At 42.0% G+C, this 22485-nt stretch overlaps 2 protein-coding genes across 2 annotated transcripts; one reads left to right on the top strand and one right to left on the bottom strand.

Moving 5' to 3' along the window:
* The first annotated feature begins 1882 nt into the window (after positions 1-1882).
* LOC113758628 lies at positions 1883-4975 on the top strand. Its single transcript, XM_027301398.1, has 2 exons — positions 1883-3823; positions 3989-4975. The coding sequence occupies exons 1-2, from the start codon at positions 1883-1885 to the stop codon at positions 4973-4975; spliced, it is 2928 nt and encodes a 975-aa protein (XP_027157199.1).
* An 8118-nt stretch (positions 4976-13093) lies between these two features.
* Positions 13094-14489, bottom strand: LOC113758626. Its single transcript, XM_027301397.1, has 2 exons — positions 13914-14489; positions 13094-13153 (listed from the first exon to the last, which is right to left on the bottom strand). The coding sequence occupies exons 1-2, from the start codon at positions 14487-14489 to the stop codon at positions 13094-13096; spliced, it is 636 nt and encodes a 211-aa protein (XP_027157198.1).
* Positions 14490-22485: the final 7996 nt, after the last annotated feature.

The following is a 22485-nucleotide window of genomic DNA, read 5'->3' as shown; positions in this document are numbered from 1 at the left end:
TATACAAGCTTCAATTTACACCATTACAAGCCATCATACCATGATCAAACCATAATCCTCATACAAAATAGAAAAATAACAAGAATAAATCAAAATTCATCAAACCTTCACTTCCAACCATAAACAAACCATAATCACACCATATGTCATCATATTAAACCACTAAAGCCACCAATTGAACATTATCAAAGCTAAAGGGAAAGATTCTTAACAACTCATCTTGTAACCTCAAGACAACAAGCAACTTAGCACCTTTGCTTCTCAAACCACTTCACCACTCACCTTAATCCTACCAAGAGAAAGGTTTTTATGGAGCAAATCAAAGTTTTAACGGTTGGTTTGTGAGATCAAGGCAAGAAATGGAAGAAACAAGTTGAGAGCTTTCTTTTCTTTTCTTGTTGAAAGGGCCGGCCAAAGGAGCTAGAAATGAAGAAATAAATTGGCCAAAATTAGCTTTAAGAAGGTAAAAATATCTTGGTCAAAAGTCCAAGGATGCATTGCATGGTGACACTTGTCACCTTTTCACGTAAAGCTTATCTTTTTGTCTCTCTAATACTAATCCATATAGGTAACTTCTAATTATCTCTTAGCACATTGTAAAATAATATCACTTAATACAAAACTCCAACAAGTTGTCAAAAATATATTGCATTTACCGCATTAGCGGGTCCCACGTCCATAATACACTTCAAACTCAACGTGGACTAACTTGTATCAAGGAAATGATTTGAAAACTATATTCCTTTATAAAAATGTATAGAAAATTAATATATTGAAGAAAGGCATAAAATTATAGACAAGGAAACAAAATAATGTCTCAAAAATATATAAAAATTTTCGGGTTCTCACACTCATCCTTTCGGGGCGTCACAAACTGGATAGCTGACCACCAGCCCCTTGCACCTCAGATGCACGGGTGGAATCACCTATGGCCTGATAGTGATGCGGAGATAGAGGATGACCCCGAGGAGGACCCTGAGGACATGCCCATGGAAAATCAAGAGGGGGAAGATGGAGTTGAGGACCAGGACGGTCCTGGAGAGGGCATAGGAGATGGAGCTATTGTGGATGCGGATCCACCAGTCGATGAGTAGTGGAGTTGGTCTAAGAGAGGTTTCATTTGGCGAACCACTCATTTTATTAGTTTTATGAAATATTAGTCCAAAAACATTGGTAGGTTGATTAGCGATTGTTCGCGTAGATTAGTCCTCTAGCCAGTCGTAGGCTATAATTAAATAGTTGAACGCTAGGTTGTTAGACATTGTCTTCTTGGAAAAATGTTGGATTATTGGCTCCGATGCGTGAGGGATCGATTGTTCTTCTCGTTCGGAGTTAGCGAATGAAACCTCCTACTTAAATTTTTTTTTTCTTTTAGTATTTATTATCATTATGATTTGCTTAATGTAATTTTTTGCCCATATTATTTTAAGGGTATTATGCGTAAAGTATGCAAGTAGGCAACTCTAGTCGGATCGTCTTAACAGCGTTGAAAGCGTGTTTCTTATGTACCTATATGTATGTATACATGTATGCATAGTAATAAACAGGGGTGAAATACTCACCTAGTATGGGATTCATTTGTGTGACTTAGGAAATAGCACCAAGAACTAGGCGCGGCGGGAATCGCAATGGCAGCTCAAATGGCGAGAATGTTCAGGGTAGTCACAGCCAAGAACCATATCAAGGAAATAATGATCAGGATACGGGTTACCAGGGGGCTGGTTCAAGCGGGCATCAACCCTACCTGATGCTACCAACGGAATTAGTGACTGTACTAACTGGAGTAGCCCAAGCATTACAAGCCCAATCACAGTTAGCACAAGTTCAGGCTGTCCAAACCCAGGGTCATAGATAGGGGGGAACCCAATCCTACTATGAGAAAATGAAACGGGTCCATGTCCCTACTTTTGATGGAACCCCTGACCCGGACTTGGCAGAAAAGTGGTTAGATGAAATAGAAAATAATTTTGCGCTTCTGCAAGTGCCGGAGGAGATGAAACACCTAATCGTCAAACCCTTTTTGGTAGGAGAGGCCAATAAGTGGTGGGCAACTCTGGAACCTACCGTTGTCCCACCAGTAAGTTGGACAAAATTTAGAGAGGAGTTCCTGAAATACTTTTTCCCACCTGCCGTGAGGATGCAGAAAATAGATCAGTTTGAAAACCTGAAACAGACACCAGGGATGTCTGTGGTGAAATATTCGAATAAGTTTACGGCACTGGGAAGGTTCGTGCCGTCGACCATGGCGGATGTCGAATGGAAGAAATATAAGTTTATATGGGGGTTGTCGAGTAGGATTCAAACCAGGGTGAACACCGCTTATACCCCTACGTTTAATGATGTATTGGATGCCAGTGTTAAGGCGGAGGCTGATTGCAAAAGATTGGATGAAGAGGGTAGGAATAAAAGGCCTAGACTAGGGAACGAACTTGCAGTGTCGGGAGCACTGAAACCCGGCGGACGATTCCGCTTAATTAAGAAGAGTCACGGGCCACCATCGAAGGTAACTGGGGGAAATACCTTTCCGGCGTGCAAAACTTGCGGGAAGATGCACCGGGGGGAATGCCGATTTAAGACGACTTTTCCTCCGTATAAGACTTGTGGGAAAATACATCGAGGGGAATGCCGAATGAGGACTGGAGCTTGTTTTGAGTGTGGGCAGCAGGGTCATAGAGCTATGGATTGCCCAAGTAAGAAGGTAGAAGGAAATAAAGGTAACAATCCCCCTGATAAGAAGCCAAAGGTTAACGCGAGGGTGCATGCCATGACCGACGTTGAGGCGGGAGTGTCAGGCGACGTGGTCACAAGTACTCTTCTAATTAATTCTGTACCTGCATACGTGTTATTTGATTGTGGAGCTAGTCACTCTTTTGTCGCTAAGAAATTTTCAAAGTACTTGTGCATGCCCCCTGAATGGATGGACCACCCCTACCGAGTGGCTGCTCCAGGAGATAGAATCTTAGTGTCTCATACTAGGTATCCAAACTGTAGTGTGAAATTGGAGGATAAGAAATTAGAAGTGGATCTAGTACAAATAAACATGAGTGACTTTGATGTTATCCTAGGAATGGATTGGCTAACTAGGCATTTTGCACAAATTGATTGTAGGAGAAAGAGGGTAGTATTTATGAAACCGGATGAGGAGGATTTCTCATACCAAGGAAATGTTGGTAATAGAAGAGTTCGTCGATTACCTCTTCTGTCTGCCATGCAGGCGTATAGGGCAATAAGAAAAGGGTGTGAGGCCTATTTGGCTTATGTTGTGAATACGGAGGAGGAGGGGATGTCTTTAGAAAAGATTCCAGTGGTGAAAGACTTTCCTGACGTGTTCCCGGAGGACCTTCCTGGTCTACCTCCAGATAGGGAAATAGAATTTGAAATAAATGTTATACCTGAAGTGAACCCCATATCTAAGGCCCCATATAGGATGGCGCCTGCGGAATTGAAGGAACTCAAGGAGCAATTACCGGAGTTATTGAATAAGAAATTCATTAGACCTAGTGTTTCTCCTTGGGGTACGCCAGTGCTCTTTGTAAAGAAAAAGGATGGTAGCTTGAGGTTGTGTATCAATTATAGGGAGTTGAATCGGATCACAATAAAGAACAAGTACCCCCTTCCAAGGATAGACGTCCTTTTTGACCAATTGAAAGGTGCTAAGGTATTCTCAAAAATAGATCTAAGGTCAGGATACCATCAATTGAAGATAAAAGTTGAAGACATCCAGAAGAGTGCATTTCGTACAAGGTACGGGCACTATACGTTTTTGGTAATGCCCTTTGGATTAACCAATGCTCCGACAGCCTTTATGGATTTGATGAATCAGGTATTTAAGCCGCAACTAGACCGTTTTGTGGTAGTGTTTATTGACGACATTCTAGTGTACTCTCCAGATGAAGAAACCCACGCTGCCCACCTTAGTGAGGTCCTAGAGATACTCTGAAGAGAGAAACTGTATGCTAAATTCAGTAAATGTGAATTTTGGTTGAAGAGTGTGGCATTTTTTGGACATGTGATATCAGGTCAAGGGGTGTCGGTTGACCCAAAAAAGGTAGAGGCAATTGTGGACTGGCCACGACCCACAAATGTAACCGATGTGAGAAGTTTCTTAGGATTGGCTGGATATTATCAAAAATTTGTGGAAGGATTCTTCACCATTGCTATGCCTCTCACTAGGTTAACTCAAAAGAGAGCAAAGTTTGAATGGACAGATAAATATGAATCAAGTTTTCAGAAGTTAAAGGAGAAATTAGTGTCAGCCCCAGTACTTACCCTACCCTCTGGAACAGAAGGATTTGTGATCTATAGTGATGCCTCTAAGAACGGTTTAGGATGCGTTTTGATGCAAAATGGAAAAGTTATTGCTTATGCCTCCTGCCAACTGAAATCTTACCAGCAGAATTACCGAACGCATGATTTGGAGTTGGCGACGGTAGTATTCGCGTTAAAAATATGGAGGCATTACTTGTACGGTGTACAATGTGAGGTATTTACCGATCACAAGAGTCTCAAGTATTTGTTCACTCAAAGGGAATTGAACATGAGGCAGAGGAGATGGTTAGAATTAATTAAGGACTATGATTTGACAATCAGTTACCATCCGGGCAAGGCAAATAAGGTAGCAGATGCCTTTAGTAGGAAATCGAGGGTGTTAAGAGAGCCCACGGCGAAGGATCAGATGGAAAACTTTGAGGTGGAGATGGTAGACTCCACGGCCCAAGTGCTAGCTGCCCTGGTAGTCGCACCTACCTTGATAGATAGGATTAATGAGGCGCAGCACTCGGATGCCGGGCTTGCAAAAATTAAGGAAAAACTGGAATTAGAACCCTTTGATGGGTTTAAATTGAAAGACGATGGGAGTTTGTGGAAGGATGGTAGGTTGTGTGTGCCAAGGGATGAAGAATTAAAGCAGGAATTGCTAAAGGAGGCACATAATTCGAGGTTCTCGATCCATCCTGGTGGGACCAAAATGTATTGAGATCTGAAGAGGAATTATTGGTGGAATGGGATGAAACGAGAGATAGCCAAATACGTGGCGAAGTGTCTGGTGTGCCAACAAGTAAAGGCCGAGCATCAAAGACCTGCCGGCTTGTTGCAACCCCTAGAGATTCCCCAATGGAAGTGGGAACATGTGATAATGGATTTTGTGGTGGGACTGCCCCGAACCATTAGAAATAATGATGCCATTTGGGTTATAGTCGATAGATTAACCAAACCGGCCCATTTTCTACCAATATTGAATGGGATATGAATGGAGAGGCTGGTAGAGATGTATATGGAGGAAATCGTATGCCTTCATGGGGTTCCAGTGAGTATAGTGTCTGATCGAGACTCTAGGTTCACGTCCAGATTTGGGTCGACTTATCAAGAAGTTATGGGGACTGACCTAAGATTAAGTACAACATTCCACCCTCAAACGGATGGACAATCGGAGAGGACCATACAGACTCTAGAAGACATGCTCAGGGCTTGTACACTAGACTTTACGGATAGTTGGGATAGGTTGGTGAAGCTAATGGAGTTCTCGTACAACAATAGCTATCATAACAGTATAGGTATGGCGCCGTTTGAGGCATTGTATGGACGAAAGTGCAGATCCCCCTTATATTGGGATGAGATAGGTGAGAAACTAATCACTGGCCCTGATTTGGTGGAACGGACTCTGGAGAAAATTAAGATCATACGAGAAAGATTAAAAGTAGCCCAGGACCGTAACAAGAGTTGGGCAGATTCAAAAAGGAGACCTTTGGAGTTCCAACCAGGAGAAAAGGTATATTTGAAGGTGTCCCCTACCAATGGGGTGATGAGGTTTGGACAAAGTGGCAAGTTAAGTCCGAGGTATGTGGGACCTTACGAAATACTGGATAAAGTTGGACCTCTGGCGTATCGACTTGCCCTCCCACCTGCTTTGTCAAGAATACATAATGTGTTCCATGTTTCCCAACTGAGGAAGTATGTATCAGACCCGAGTCATATTTTGGAGGACCAACCCATCGAGGTGAAGGAGAACTTAGCTGTGAGAACCCGTAATTTTTCCATTTTTAGGTTTTATTCGGGTTAATGGCTTGTTTTCTGCATTTTCTTTATTAGAAAAATTTTCTAGATAATTTTTATGAGTAAATATAGTTTTTAGATGATTTTTCTAGTATCGAATAGGTTTTGAGAAATTAAGAGCGTATACCGGACGTGGGACCTACTAGTGCGAAAAGTTCGGAAAAATTCGGCCAACTAGGTTAAGTTTTGGATACTGGATTTAATTTACTGGGTGTTAAGAGATAAGTAGAGGATGCTAAGTGGATTGGTATAAGAGAGACAAAAGTTAGGCAAGCATTAATGAAGGTGACAAGTGTCACCATGGGATTTGGTCTTAAGTAAGACCACTATTCACCTTTTGTCCAATTGACCAAATAAATCACAAAAATCCCCAAAAATTCACCATTTTTCTCTTCATCTTGGCCGGCCCTCTCTCTCAAGAAGAAAGAAGGAAACTCTTCAAGTTCTTGATTCCTTCTTGCTCCAAATCATCAAAACAACCACTTAATCTTACTTTTGTTCCATAGAAAACCTTAAGTGAGTGTTTGTGTGGGGTTTGGTGGAGTTGTTTGGAAAGCTAAGAGGACTTGTTCTCTCTCTCTCTTGTTTCTAAGGTGAGTTATGAAGAACCACTCTCCTCCCTCTAATAAAGCTTAATTTATGCTTAGTGGTGGTATAAGATGCAACTTTATGGATTATATTGTGATTTTTGGTTGAATTGATGAAGTTTTGTAATTATTGGGAATTTTTCTGTTTTAATATGAATATGATTGTGTGGCTATGTATGATGATTGGAAATGGTGTGTAAGGGACCTAGGAGGTGGAAAAAGTGGATAATTTCAAGCAATTTCTGTTTTGGAAGAAATGTTGGAAAGTTAGGGTTTATGAAATTACATTCAGCCCGGTTTTGTAGCTCATAGTTAGAGGCCGAATTGGCCTTGTCTTAAAACATGAAAGTTGTAGGGAATGATATTTGAGAGGTGCCTACAACATTTCAGGTCAATCGGAGTAGCGTAGCTTGAGAAAAGTCGAAATTACCCTTGCTGTCCTGGTTTTACCCGAATTTGAGAATTGCTTCTGTTATGGGTTGTTTTGGTTAGGAATGCTTCCGAATTGGTTGTTGAGGCCTTCTGATGAAATGTAACCCTGTTTCTTAGCTTTCAGATGGCTTTGTAATTTCTGGATTTGGACTTAGGTAGGCTGATTTATGATGTTTACACCAGAATACGTTTTCTGAATCTGTTTTTCCGGTTCTGGTGTAGTATCTTGCATTTTTTACCTTGTTACACTCAAAACTGGACAGAGTTACCTTCTGGAACATTGTATCCCTATCTCTTAGCTTCGAAACGGTGGGTCTTGCACCTTCATCCGATAATCGTAGTGCCATTGGCACCATTACCGCAAAATGAGGTCAAAAACTGTTTTTTTCAGGGCTAAAGCTAATTCCATTTCCGGATTTTCTGGTTTTTCCCTATGCTTGTATATGCTTATGGAACCCTATTTTGGGAATATTTGGCATTGGTTTATGACTCGTTATCGAGTCTCATTGTACTTGTTTGCATGTTTTAGGGCGTGACAGTGGTTCACGACGTTCTTTTGACGGAAGTGCATGAAACACCATTTGCAAGCTTGGTGAGTGTACCACTCACTTGTGTGTTACTATATAGCTTTGATACTTGAACTTGATGAGTTGAATGTTAATTGATTGAAGTGAGAGAGCGTACTTTATCACTCTCACTTATTGTTTATCATGTTATTGGAATGTTATATGAAATGTTACATGAAATGAAAGTACTTGACTCGGTGTCGATTGGACGAGTATCCAACGACTACAATTGTTATCATTGAGCTCAACCCCATTGGTAGTTCATTGAATCGAGCCGGCGAGGGCTTGGTCGTGCCAATTAATGATCCTTGGGGAAATGTTATATGGAATCTTGTAGTATGAGAGACTCTCGATTCCGGTATACTCGAGTAATACCACAGTGCAAGTGTTTGGAGTTCGGGCCCGGTAGGGGGATGTTAGGTGGAAGGAATGGAAGTAAAGTGAAGTCTACGGTTGGTTACTTGTAAACATTGACGGAGAGTCAATGAGATCCGATCAAGAATGCAAACGAGGAAAAGGGCTCTTGAGAGCCGCCTGTATCCTTTTATCACCACCATTAGTGTGTGCCTTTGTCTACTTTTGATGTATTGAAATGAAAAGCTTGATGCTTATATGAACTTGGTTGCTTGAGTAGTATTATCTCACTGGGCAATTAGCTCACTCTATTCCTTTTGTTTTCCTTACAGGAAAATAAATACTTTTGGACTGCAATTGATAGTTGATTGCCGAATTGAGCTAGTTGGACATATCTTTTGTATAGCTCATTGATTGAAACCCTAAATGTACTTTTGGGGCGTTTTCTCTTTTGATTTGGCAAACCGTGTATATATCCACTTTTGAATACTTTTGTATGCCACTTTGGCTTGTAAATGCTAAATTTCAAGATGTGATTGTTTGCTTGTTATTTGGTTGGGTTTTGACGGGTCGGTTACTATTCATGGCCGACTCCGGATTTCATTTTTTTTATTTTGGATTATTTTGCCATTTTGACTTGTTTACACTCGTTTATAAGTTCCGGAACGCGATATATCGCTCTAAACTGCACCGTTAGTCCTGACGAGAGCTGGGCAGGCAGTCCGCTAACCCCTTTGGTTCGCCTTAGGGGAAGGTGGGGCTGTCACAGGTGGTATCAGAGCCTAGGTTTGAATTAGCCTGGGAGTAATAGAAATGCTTGATTTGAGGGTTCTTTGTTTATGGCCTTTAAGCTTATTTATGGTTAATTGCTCTTTTGGTGTAGGATGGCCGGACAGGGTGAGCCTAGTGATAGTCCTCCGGGCGAGAGACCTCGTGGAGCGCTCCCCGTGATACCATACCAGATACGGCCAGGAGGGGCCGTCGTGCGTTGGAGCCCGTCTAATCGTCTCCGACGGTGTGAGTGTCGACATAAGTATGCTTACCCTAACGCTCTAGTGTTTGCCGTGGCCGAGGAGCGTAAGGAGTTGGCCGGAGAGAATGCTAGACTTGAGGCCGAGGTGACCCAGCTGAGGGCGGCCAATGAGAGACAGGCCGAGCGCATTAAGGGGCTAGAGTATGATGTGCTTGAGGTAGAGGATAGGGTTGATGACCTCTGCACTCAGCTTAGGGAGACGCGTGAGCGCGAGTCCAAGAGAGCTCGAAAGGTTAAGGTTCGAGCCGCATCGATCTTGAACCTTTGCGCGGACGTGGTCGAGGGCGTGAGTGACGAGGACTCTTGTGCTGGGCCTGAGGCTGGGGTTGGATCCACTCCGTCCGGTGGGTCTACTAGCTCGTCGTCGGACTAGGTCACGACTCCTAGGGTTTGTTTTGGATAGTTTTGTTTCTGTACATAGGGCGGATAGGGAAAGAGCCTTAGCTAATCGTTTTGTACGTCTAGATTAGCTACGTGTATATTTCTTTTGATGAGGCCATTCCCTTGGGGATTGTCCATGTTTGTACTTGACTTGACTGCTTGTTGCTATGTGTGTTGTTTGCCTTGTTTGGAATGTATATATCTGCTTGGAAAAGTTTTGGGTTTTACTTACATGCATTGTTCTTATATTGGTTTAGTACATTTGTCTAGACCAAGTAAAGTTCATGGAAGGCACACGTAGTGGACGGGGGCGTGGGCGCGGTAATAGACAACCCACACCGGATAGGGGTACTAGGGAAACCTCTTCTGGACCTAACCCTGACCCCAATGTGCAAATCGCTGCCGCTATGCAGCAAATGACTAACCTGCTCGCACAAGTGGTGCAGCAATAAGGCCAGAACCCAAACCCTAACCCTGGAAACCCTGGCAACCATGTCGAGAGCGAAGACAGAGCTCTCGAACGATTCCAAAAGTTTGCTCCACCCAAGTTTATTGGGGGGCCTGATCCGGATGTTGCCGAGAGGTGGCTCGAAAAGATGGTCGATATTTTTGCAGCCTTGCACTACACCGATGAACGACAGGTGACTTTTGCCGTTTTCCAATTAGAAGGGGCGGCCCGTTCCTGGTGGAACGTAATACGGCAAAAATGGGAATGGGAACAAACGCTCAGGACTTGGGTGAATTTTATCAGGGAATTCAACGCGAAATTCTTCCCTTCTCTAGTTCGGGAGAGGAAGGAAGATGAGTTTATTCGACTCCGCCAAGGGGCTCAATCTGTGACGGAATACGAGAGTCAATTCACCCGCCTGTCCAAATTTGCGCCTGAGTTGATTGTGACGGAGCAACGGCGAATTGGGCGTTTTATCCAGGGCCTCAACGTGGAGATTCAGAAGGACCTCGCAGTGGCTCAAATCAATGCTTTTAGCGAGGCCGTTGAGAAGGCCCAACGGGTAGAAAATGCCCGGGTACAAGTACGGAACTTCCAGGCAAAAAAGCGGGGTTTTCCTGGAAGCAGCTCGGGACAAGGGGATAAAGGTACCCCCTCCAAGTTCGGACGCGGAGCTGGAGGTTGACGACAGTCAGGTTCCGGCAGAGGGGCTCAGTCTAGGGGTGGCCCAGCCGGGAGAGGCCAAGGCGGAAACTTCCAAAAGGGTACAGGTTCGGCGTCCCGCGGGCCTTGTGGGTACTGCAGAAAGCCGAATTATTCCGAAGATAATTGCTGGAAGAAGGGAGGCAAATGTCTGCGATGTGGAAGCGCAGACCACCAGCTTGCTACCTGCCCGCTCTTAAAGCAAGACGGAAAGGGAACTCAGACCGCGCCAAAGACCAATACAGGACCGGATAAGGGGAATGGGACGAAACCTAAGGTGCCAGCTCGAGTATATTCATTAGAACCTCAACAGGTCCCAGATTCGTCGGAGGTCGTAGAAGGTACGATCCCTATTTTCCACCGTTTTGCCAAAGTTTTAATTGATCCTGGTGCCACTCATTCTTTCGTTAACCCTGATTTCATGTGTGGCATCGATATAAAACCTGCTAGTTTACCATACGACCTAGAAGTTAGTACACCTACGGGGAATCAACGGTTGGTTACTAGTATGGTTTATAGGGACTGTGAAGTGTGGGTAGGAGAGAAGAGATTGTTAGGGGACTTGATAAGCTTGGTTATTAAAGGGTATGATGTGATATTGGGTATGGACTGGCTAGCCAAGTATAATGTCCAACTGGATTGTAAAACAAAAGTGGTAGAATTTCGCATTTCTGGTGAGGCGACCTTAAGGTTGGATATAAGGGGTCGGTTAGCCTCATCTGCTTTGATTTCGGGCATTCGGGTTAGGAAATTGCTAAGTAGAGGGGCGCAAGGATTTTTGGCCTTTTTGATCAACAACCCCACAGATAAAGTGAAGGTAGAGGATGTGGCCATAGTGAAGGAATTTCGGACGTGTTTCCTGATGAGTTAGTAGCCTTACCTCCGGAAAGAGAGATTGAATTCAAAATAGACCTGCTACCGGGATCCTCACCTATCTCAAAAACCCCATACCGAATGGCTCCTGCTGAGCTCAAGGAGCTAAAGTTGCAATTGCAAGACCTTCTGGAGCGGGGATTTATTCAAGAGAGTGGGTCTCCTTGGGGAGCTCCTGTACTTTTTGTGAAGAAAAAGGATGGTGGGTTAAGGATGTGTATCGATTATCGGGGCCTGAATAATATTACGGTGAAAAATAAGTATCCACTGCCCCACATAGATGAGTTGTTCGACCAGCTGCAAGGAGCAGTGGTCTTTTCAAAATTGGACCTCCGCCAAGGGTATTACCAGTTATTAATCAGGAAGGAGGATATTTCGAAAACTGCCTTCAACTCGAGATATGGGCATTACGAGTTCGCAGTTATGCCCTTTGGATTAACCAATGCTCCTGCCGCCTTCATGGATTTAATGCATAGGGTTTTTAAGCCCTATCTGGATCGCTTTGTCGTGGTCTTCATCGATGACATTCTGGTCTATTCCAAGACGCGTGAAGAGCATGAGCAGCACTTGAGGGTTGTTTTACAAACCCTAAGAGACCATCAACTGTACGCCAAGTTCAGCAAGTGCGAATTTTGGCTGGAGAAAATTGCGTTTTTGGGACACGTAATTTCCCACGAAGGTATCTCGGTTGATCCGGAAAATGTAGAGGCCGTGACGAATTGGAAGAGGCCAGAAACTCCCACCGAGGTCCGCAGCTTTTTAGGACTGGCTGGATATTACCGGCGTTTCATCCCATCAAGGACTTTCAGTTTAGCCTAATTGATCGAGCAGGCCCAAACTGAGAAGGATCTGCATAAGTAGTAGGACCCTTAGGACAAGAAATGATTTGCAGATTCTCAACCCAGGTACAATTCCTCTGCGCGAAGTGAGCTTAGGGCAAAGTGGTGTTATGATCCTGATATCGTGAATGAGTGTAAAGGACTAAGTGCTCTTTTGAGCATAAGTTATGGATCGTGAAATGTTATAGGTTTCAAACCTTTATCATGGTATTTGGAGGTAATATATATGTATATCAGGTAGGAATCTCAAATGTAGATTATTTACTCTTGGGACTGGCCAGCTCAAGTTGTGAATTATCTTATTTTGGATTCTTGTACCCGGATACTAAAGATGAGAGCCTAGGTTAGAAATAACTTGGGCGAGCTTGAACTTTGATTCTACGAAACCTCGTGCGATGTGTTAAGGTATCATTAAGTATGATTAGCCCTGTCTAGGATATAAATGGTGTTATTCGGGAGGGTACGTTGGTTCAATTGGGAACTAGATTAAGGCTCCTTTGAGCCATGTTTTGATTCCATGTGAGCGATAGATAGGGAAAGTTCTCAGTTAGTTGTTTTGTACTTCTGACCTAGTTTGCATATTGTAATTTTGAATGACCCTCCTACTTCCATGGGATTCTTTTTGCTTGTATCTGATTGACTGCCACTGTGTGATTTGTTTGATATAGTCATGTTATATGTATACTTGCTTTTGCTTTGATGTAGATGTGTTATATGTATATCTGACTGACTGACCCCGCTAGTCTGTATATTATATTCGCGCATCGACCCTAGATTGGTTAATCTAATGGAGGGTACCTGTAATGGACGCGGCCGTGGGCGCGGATCTAGACAACCTTTAACTGAAGAGGGTACTCGTGTACCAATGCCGGAACCAAACCCTGAACCTGAAGTGCATCCTAATCTCAGGTAGCCATCGCTATCCAGCGTATGACCGATCTATTGGCCTAAGTAGTGGAACGCCAGGGCCAAAACCCTATTCCTCAACCTGAAAACCTTGGTAACAATGTAGAGGGTGAGGACAGAGCCCTCGAACGATTTCAGAAGTTCTCCCCACTCAAATTCCACTACCAAAATGCACCAAAAACACACCAAAATCCCTGGTATGCACAAAAAACCCTAACTTACACTCTTCCTTTAGAAAAATCATAACTTGAGTTATAAATATCAAAATTTCATACAACTTGGCATGTTAAAAACTAGATTTCACATACTAATAATCTTTAGAAGACACCTCAAAGAGATCCAGGTCATAAGTTGGTCCAAATTGAGCCATAAGCTACTACAACATTCCTATTGTTACTTGTGCAGGGCAGAATTTTCAGTAAACTTTGCCAATTTTTTGGAATTTATAGAGATTGAATCAAATCTTAAATTTTATATCATAAGAAGCCCTATGAGTCTAGTCTCAAACGCAACAAACAGAACTCAATTCCGACTTTCCTATATGAAGTTATAGTCAATTTCCTAAAGCTACGCAGAGCCTCCTGCGAAAATTTCCAGACTTTCTACCGACTTGAAATTATGAAACTTTTCTTAACAAAATTCACTCCCTTGGCTCAAATTCAACCATTAAAACAACCAAGAATCTAAGGCAAGTAAGTTCAAATAAGAGCTATAAAAACAAGTAAAATTTAGGGGTCTCACATTCTCAAGAACCTCCGTGAAAGTATTAATTTGTGCCGCCGCCAAAGCCTCTTGTATTTCTACATTTAATCCCTGTACAAACCTCCTCACCCTCCTTTGCTCCGTAGCTATCAATTCAAGAGCAAACTTGGATGACTTGGTGAACTGAGTCTCATACTCAGATACACTTAAGGTTCCCTGACGTAGCCTAATGAAATCATCCTCCCTTTTCTCCTGGACTATTGGTGGAAGATATTTCTCATTAAACTCTCGCACAAAGTTCAACCAAGCCCACACTATCCACTCTCTCTCCCACTTAGCCCTAATTACATTCCACCAAACTCTGGCTGGTCCCTCAAATTGGAATACGGCAAAGTTCACCTGCCTTTCCTCCGTATAATTCAAGGCGGCGAAAATATTTATCATTGTTTCCAGCCATCTCTCCGCTACCTCTGGGTCTGGCCCTCTAAGAAACTTGGGAGGAGAAAGCTTTTGAAACCTCTCTAGGGCCTTATCTTCCCCTATTTCAGGGTCCCTATGCTGATTGACAGGGGCTTGACCCTGTTGCTTTACCAATCCAGCTAAAATATTAGTCATTTACTGGATTACCGTTGCTACTTGATTCCCTCCTTCAACCCTCGGTTCAGGTTGTTGCTCGCCCATCGTATCTCTCTCTTCTTTCGATTCTTGTACTCGTCTAACCCCACGTCCACGGTTAGAACCGCGTCCTTGACTAGTTCCACATCCTTGAAGTCACCTACCTTCCATGCCTCCTTTTGGAAAATAGGCTATATGGGTATAAGCAAAATAAAGTAGCTATAAAACTTGATAAAAGCATTTCCAAAGCATAAAATGAGAAGAATAGAACACATTTAAAATAACATACTTTCTTTATATACATATCATAGTAATTCACATATCAAATCTTGAAGTACTGTACATATCAACCTAACAAAATCGAGTACTTATAGCAACCAAAGGACATAGAACAAAAGTGTACGCTATATACATCAACCATAACACGTCAATATCAAAAGCAAAACAAGAAAGGTGACATGTCATCCCAGCCATCCTATTCTATGTCCTAGCTATCTTGCACATCCCCCAAACTCTAGATCTCTAACTTAGTTTGTCACCGATCCAGCCGACTCCACCATCTCTTTAGGTGCGGCTGGCTCCTGAGTCACTAGGAGCTACGTTCCCTTGACTTTCCTCGGCCAAGTTCACCAGTACTACTTCCTCCACAAGTGCCCCACACTCGGTTAAAATATTATCGGTTCGGTCCCTTACTTCCCTCACTATTCGAACAAGGCGACCATTAGCCTCCTGGGCTTGCTCTCGAAAGGCATTGGTTCGCTCCTGCTCCTCGAGAATAGAAGTCTCGAGCTCCCGAATTCTAGCACCTTGCTCCCCCAGCATTGCCCTCAAGCGCTCGATCTTAGTTTGGGCCCTACGATTAGCACTGGCCAACATTTCCCTCTCGTCCTCTATGGCAAGGACCACCCTATCGGGATATGAGTAGGTCCGCCAGCAATCACAGTGCCTTACCCCACGTCCCAGGGCCCACTAAAGTACCGGTCCTCCTAGATGTTCCTGATAGCTAAGCACCCGTCGAGGTCGTTCGGCACTCCCATTCTCGCCATCTCCTTCCATTTCCTATAGCACAAGTAACATTACGGGAATAAGCAATTCAAACAAGTAAAGCTAAGTTAGCCACCTACCCTCTAGGGTTTCACACTTAGACGTTCGTACATAAGCCATATCAAGTACAAGTCACTCAATCCACCCAAACCAATTCAAACCTAGGTTCTGATACCACTTGTGATGACCCCACCTACCCCAGGGTTTAGCGGACCACCTGCCCAACTCTCGCCAGGACTCACTCACTCACTTCAAGAAAACAAGTTATAACTTCAAAAGAAAATGAAACAGCAGTTCCAAACTTAGAATGTACATTTATGCTCAAGTCTGTCTCAATCGTTCATACATTCCCAAATACAACAAAAGATTTAAGATCCAGATTACTTCCAACTCCAATCAAGCACTAGCTCGAGTACAATTCACAAAAACCAAAAAATCTAGACGACGCTAGCTTGCACCAACCTCACGCCCACGATCGTACCCCCTGTAAGGAAAACAAAACTAATAGGGTGAGTCAAAACTCATTGAGGTTCTAAACATCATGCAAAACTCAAGTAGCAAGTTGATCACTGTATAAAACTTGAAATATCAAAGTAATGAGCATAAGAGTTCATAAAAATGAGTAATAACACTTCAAATAACAAATCATTAGATATCCACATTTCCAGGTAAAAGGATACAGTAGTTCTTGCGAGTTAGCTCCATCATAGCTTCACCAAGCAATAGTTGACACTCCGTGAACTTTCAAGTAGAGTAACCAGTCCAGTAGATCACCACTTAACTCCAATCTCCATCCACCAATCAACCCCCTATCGGGCCCGAACTCCAAAGTAATTGTGATGGTAATGCTCGAGTATACCGAATCCAGTGGACCATATCCATAGGATTCCACAATAAAAAATAAACAATAAACAGTACCTATGGTTCTTGTAGACACCAAATTTCATTTATTTAATTCAATTCTTGTTTTATTTTATTTTATTTGATTAAATGATAGTTAGTGTTTATTTTTGCTTATTTTTATAAATTAGGTTCATCATTTTTATTTTTAAGATATTTTTGCATTAAATTTCTAAAAAGGAAAATTTTCACAAAAATTCAAAAAAAAAAATTTTAATCCTCTTAGATTCAATTTCTTTAAAATAAATGAAAATTTTGCAATGCATTTGCAATTAGGAATTAACATTTTTGTTTGCCTAAATTGATTTTGAAAAACAAAAATATAATAAATAAATAAAAATAAGAAGATAGGTGGGGGGCTTGCATGTTGGACAAGTGTGTTAAAGGAGTATTAGACAAGTGTCTTAAGTTTTAGCACAACACATGTAAAGGGAAGGGGGTAGGTGGCAAGACAAGTGTTGAGCCTAAGAAAATTTGAAGAAAAAACAAACAAAAGAAAATGGAAAAGGAGAGAGCTGGCGGCGGGAGAAAAAGGGGAAACAAAAAAGCAAAAAAAAAAAGCATGAAAGGAGCTACGGGGATGAACAGACAAAAAAAGGAACAAGAAAGGAAATAACTAGAGAGGGAGGTTGGGGAGTGAGAAAAATGAAGAAGGCTAGGGAGGTTTGGCTGAAGCAAAAGAGGAAACCGAGAGAGCTTGGGGGAGGTGGAAACAAGGAAAAGGAACGGAAAAGGAGCAATGGAAGAGCTTCAGAGGCTGCGGGAGAAGGGTCTTGGGGCTGTGGAAGGAAAAAGCCAAGAGAAAAACCAAGCAAGGAAAAAGAAAGGCTACGGGTAGTAGAGGGAAAAGAAAACTGAGAGAAAGAGAGAGAGCAAGAGATTGAGAGAGGTTTTTGGCAAAAAAAAGAAAGAAAAGAAAGGGAGAAAGAAAAGAGAGAGAGGAGAGAATCTGAGAGAAGTAAGAAAGGAAGGAAGGTGGTGGCTAAAGAACCAAAGAAGGAATGAAAGAGAGTAAGAGGCAGCGGGGAGAGAAGGAAATAACAAGCAAATTTTCTGGAAAATCTGGCGTCCAGGTTGAGCCATCAACTCATTTTTTTTATCATTTTCCGACTATATCCCAAGCCCTTATAACGATTTCTTGGCTTCTGCGTTTCCCTAGGAGGTTCCTTAACAACATTTGTTCAAAAATAATTTGGGAAAAATAGTTCCAGATCCGTCAAATTTAAGCCCAAACTTATGAAGTCATCAGCCCGGGGAGGAATTTTGCAGCACGAAAGTTGACTTTACCTGTAGAAGGGCTTTGCAAGGATCGGTTTCGCAAGGATCTGAATTTTGTTTGGACTCTTAAAGGGCTAAAGGTAATCATTCCATCCTTTCTGTTCATGGATTATTGGGTTTATATCAGAGGCATCAAAATCTTTGCTGCTATGACGGTTACTGCATTCTTTCGCTTTCTTCCTTCCTTGTACTCACTATTTGTGCATCTGGTGGGGGGGGAAGGTTTTGATTCATGGTTTTGCGTTACATGGTGTTTTCTTTGCTGCAAAAAGGGAGTAAGAACGTGTAGAATACATCAATCAGAGCTGTTCCATCCATGACAGTTTATTTCTTTCTTTTCCGTTTTGTTTCCTGCGTGAGAATAGCTAAACAGTTTGGTTAGAATTTCTGTATTTAAATGTTGAAGTTTTGGGTAGAGAATGGGCTTTGTAGCCTTGCTTTAGGCCAAATGTTGGTGATTATTGGTAGAGTTTATTGACTAGTGAATAAACCCAGAAGAAAGTTGCAGGAGGCTTCTGGAATTGCAGCAATTTGCCAGAATTTGCATGCTCTCTTTTCTCTGAATTTTTGTATTTAAACAATGGTCAAAAAGTGGAAAGAATGCTTGGTGTTTGTTTTTCACTTTGGTTCAAGTTTTAGCTGGTTGAGTCATGAGTTGTGTTTGACGAAAGGAGATGGCATTCAGAAACCCAGAATCGCAGATTGCATTCGAAGCTTGCATGAAATTTTTCATAAAATTGCAGTTTAACCCCTCAAGTTTCCCCTTATTTCATTATGGCCCAGAAAATTGAAAAGATCAATCAATCTTGTCCTTTTAAAATGTTATTTTTCTTTGGCATGCTTTAGTGTGATTTTGGACAGATTATTGGTAAATTTTAGAATGAAATTTGGAGATTTAATAATTTTTGATAGATGCATAGTTTTGATTGGGATTTTAGTGAAAATTCGGGTATTTTTATTGTTTCATTATAGCAAATGGATTTTCATTGATTTTGTGAATTTTAGTATTTAATTTTGGTAGGCTTCACCTTAAGCCCTTAATTTAATTTTAATTTTAATTTAAACCCTAATACTTGTAAAAATAGTGATTTGACCCCTAAAACTTCTTTAATTCTTTCAATTGGGTCCTTGTTTGTCCCAATTTGAATATGGGTTGTTTCTTTCATTGGAATGCTTTGATTGATTCAATTTTGTGTTTATTTCCATTTCTTGTAATTAAAGTGATGCCTTGACCCTTTTCTTTGTTTTGGAGGGTAAATAAGAAACATTTCATTTCTTTAGGTCACAATTCAAGAGAGGTACACTCTACTCCTTTATTTTGATTTTACTTGATCCTATGTGCTACTATGTGATTTTATGTGTGAAATTGCATGACTGTTTGAATGTTTTTCTTATTTATTTCTTTATTCATTTTATTTATTTTAATGTTGTACATTTATTTAATTTAATTTTTGGTTATTTTGGGAGGCATTTAAATGCCAAGATGTAATAGTTAGGTATTTATTTTATTATTTATTTTATTCCTTACCCCTTTTAGATTGTAGTTAAAACCCCCAAATGTAATAGTTAGGACTTTATTTGCTTTATTTGCCTTGTGTGTTTTGCATGCTTGTGTGTTTACGTGCTACATTTTTTTTTTTTTTGTTTTTGTTTTTTTCAATGTTACAATATTATTAAAATAATATAGGCAAACACATAATGTTTTGTGGGCAGTTCATACCCTAACAAACGGAATCCCTAGGGTATCCAAGCGCATGAGGTGCGGAATCCTTCGTGGAAGTAAGTCCTCACCAGTGTAAACCTGGTCGTGTCCCAGCTGCAAAGAAGCTAGAGCATCTGCTACCATATTAGCTTGCCGAGAGATGTGACAGAGCGACGCCCCCAGTTCCGTCAATAAGCCCCGTATCTTCCTCACAACATTACACACCGGCCAGCGTACCACAGCTCCCGAATTGACCATCCGAACGAGCGCACTAGAGTCACTCTCTGCCCTGACTGCGGTCAGTTGTCTGTCATGACATAAGGCTAACCCAGTCAGCACTGCCAGTCCCTCCGCCTGATCCACCCCAACCTCCCCAAACTCCTTATAAAACGCAAAAATCACCATGCCCTCGCTCGTTCGGACAACGCCACCCCCGAACGCCCCAGATTGGCCAACCCGGGCATCTGTGTTCAGCTTCAGGTATGGGGCGGGGGGCTTGGCCCACGCCACGAGAGACGGTCGCTTCACCGCCCTCGTTCCGTGAGACACCCTAGCCCAAATACAATCACTATCTCCTCGAAATGCCCGCCCCAATTTCCGCGCTTGCCCTAGGAGCTCAATGAAGTTACCCACCTGCCATATAACATGATCTGCATGCATCTTCACCCCCTCAAACCTAGCCTGATTCCGTGCCCTCCATAAAAACCACAGGGCCGCAATCGGAACTACTACCCGAACATGGTTCTCGCTCACCATACGGTGCGATAGGAACCACGCCATCAGCACTGATGACACCCCGAAGAACTCCAGCCTCAGAATCCCGAACTGCTGACCAAAATGACCCCAAATGGTAGTAGCCACTGGACCGGTCACAAAAAGATGCTCCGTAGTTTCGCCCGCCCCTTCGCAGCAAGAACATCTCGACGCTTGCTTTCTTAGGATCTTACATCTAGATATCATGCTTATGTGTTAGGTGTTATATGTGATTTATGTGTTTATTTGCTTTTATCATGTTTTATATGATTTATTTTGATTATAATAAATGCATGACGTCACCACACTAGTCCAACGCTAGTTGTGGCACTTTTTCCGATTCCACACTAGTCCAACGCTAGTTGTGGCCCTCTTTTCTGATTTCTCACTAATCCAATGCTAGTGAGAACTTATAGACATGGGCTAGTCCAACGCTAGACCCTTAGGAACCGTTCACACGTTAGATCATGTTTGTGTGATAATCACTATATTTTCATGCATATTTTCTACTTTTTAGGATTTTTTCATATTTGCATGATATTCCCACTATATGTATATCCCTTATCCCATATTTTCCCTATATGTATATTCCTATCCCTATGTGTGAAACATAACATCTAGATTTGCATCTCATTTAGGAAATTAGGGGTACATTAGTACATTTGCTTGACCACAAGACAGCAGAATACCCCTCAAATATGGGATATGGACGAGTATGGCTTTCTAACCTTAGCACGCTCGTATTCCCTCCATTAAAGGGAAAATTGAAGTCACGAGTGTTAGTTTCCCCCGCACCCGTTATGATGCATTCCTTTAGATCATGTATATTTGTATAATTATTATTTTCTTTTCTTTCCTTCAAATCTCATATTTTTGCATATTTGTGACCTCTTCAAAGAGTCAACTTGGGCATCACAATTAATGTGATTTGCACGAATTAGGTTTCGAAGAGATATTCGACCCCCCAATATCCTCCTAGGGTTAGATTTTGCATCCATATAGTGACATCCAAAAGTGATAATGTGACGCCCCACTTCTCCCTAAGGCGAACCAAAGGGTATCAGCGGAATGCCTGCCCAACTCTCGCTAGGACTCATGGCAATATCCGTTCAAGCTTAGCACAATACTATTCAACAACACTAGATAAGTAAGAAAGTGCGGAAAACTTCCAAACTTAACAATATATATAACGATTATCCAATCCTTACATCAAATTCCCAAAAGTTACATCAATACCCAAAATATACAACATCCAGGTACATCAAATATCCAAATCATACATTAGGTTCCCAAAAGTACAACCAATAAGAGGTCTAGCCCAAAATATATTAGAAACCCTAAGCCAAAAGTGCACCAAAAGGGTTCCTCCAAGTCTCATTCCATGCCAAATCCTGTAAAGGAAAACAAATCTACAGGTGAGCAAAACGCTCGTGAGGCCAAGAACACACATGCAGGCACGTTGTTCAAGTAACAATCCCAATTTAACAAGTAGAGCAATAATATTGCAATAAATAACAATTCGAGCGAGAAAAGTAAACAGAAACAATTCAAGAATATAGGAGCTCTCAGGAGCTATTTTCCACTTGCATGATCACGAACCTCCAAGAGTTAACACTCCGTCAATCGGGTAGGTTTAGTCCGTAGAACTTCACTTATCATGTCCCCTTTCACCTTACATACCCCTGTATCGGGCCTGCCTGTCGTTTATTTGAGGCGATACTGCTCGAGTATGCCAAGCAAGATCTCTTAATAGATCAAGCTTTTGTTTTCTCATGGTTCGCCAAGGAGCCCAACCAAACCCATGCCGGCTCGAGTCCAAGGTTAGCCAGTGAGATTTGGGCGTCCCCCATGTACATTTGAGTGTCGAGGAGATTCACTCCAGCGACGTATGCAGCGATAGCATACTATTTCAGGTCAAGCAAGCATGTGATATATTCAAGCATTCATGTCATGTCCAGAAGGTCATTCATTTTATGTCAAGCAAGTTAATCATGAATCATTGGTTTCAAATGAGAACGAGTGCGATAAAGTACACACTCGTCTCCATTTTCAAAATCTCAAGTCATGGATACCAAGTAAGCATGTATCAAATTCACAGGAGTTCAAGTAGTCATGCACTTGACACTCACCAAATCAACCAAGGAGAAATGTTACTTGAAGTTCAAGCGTCTACCGTAGGATCCTCTTGAAGGTCCTCGTGTGAGCGTGAGCAATTAATAGTGAGCAATCACTTATAAACCCCAATTATCAAGGAAGATCGCACGCTTGTACAATCCTAGAAAATTTCACTAAAATGAGCCTAAATTACTCGCAAATTAA

The sequence above is a fragment of the Coffea eugenioides genome, unplaced genomic scaffold (assembly GCF_003713205.1).
Source record: "Coffea eugenioides isolate CCC68of unplaced genomic scaffold, Ceug_1.0 ScVebR1_60;HRSCAF=301, whole genome shotgun sequence".
NCBI classification, from domain to species: domain Eukaryota; kingdom Viridiplantae; phylum Streptophyta; class Magnoliopsida; order Gentianales; family Rubiaceae; genus Coffea; species Coffea eugenioides.
The sequence above is the reverse complement of the archived record's forward strand: the minus strand, read 5'-3'. Positions and strand labels throughout refer to the sequence as shown.

Coding starts and splice junctions, on each gene's coding strand:
- LOC113758628 (XM_027301398.1), top strand. CDS start 1,883: ATGAAACGGGTCCATGTCCCTACTTTTGATGGAACCCCTGACCCGGAC. Junction 3,824..3,988: donor TTATGGATTTGATGAATCAG/GTATTTAAGCCG, acceptor TTTTGGTTGAAG/AGTGTGGCATTTTTTGGACA.
- LOC113758626 (XM_027301397.1), bottom strand. CDS start 14,489: ATGACTAATATTTTAGCTGGATTGGTAAAGCAACAGGGTCAAGCCCCT. Junction 13,154..13,913: donor TCACGGAGGTTCTTGAGAAT/GTGAGACCCCTA, acceptor GATGCACTTCAG/GTTCAGGGTTTGGTTCCGGC.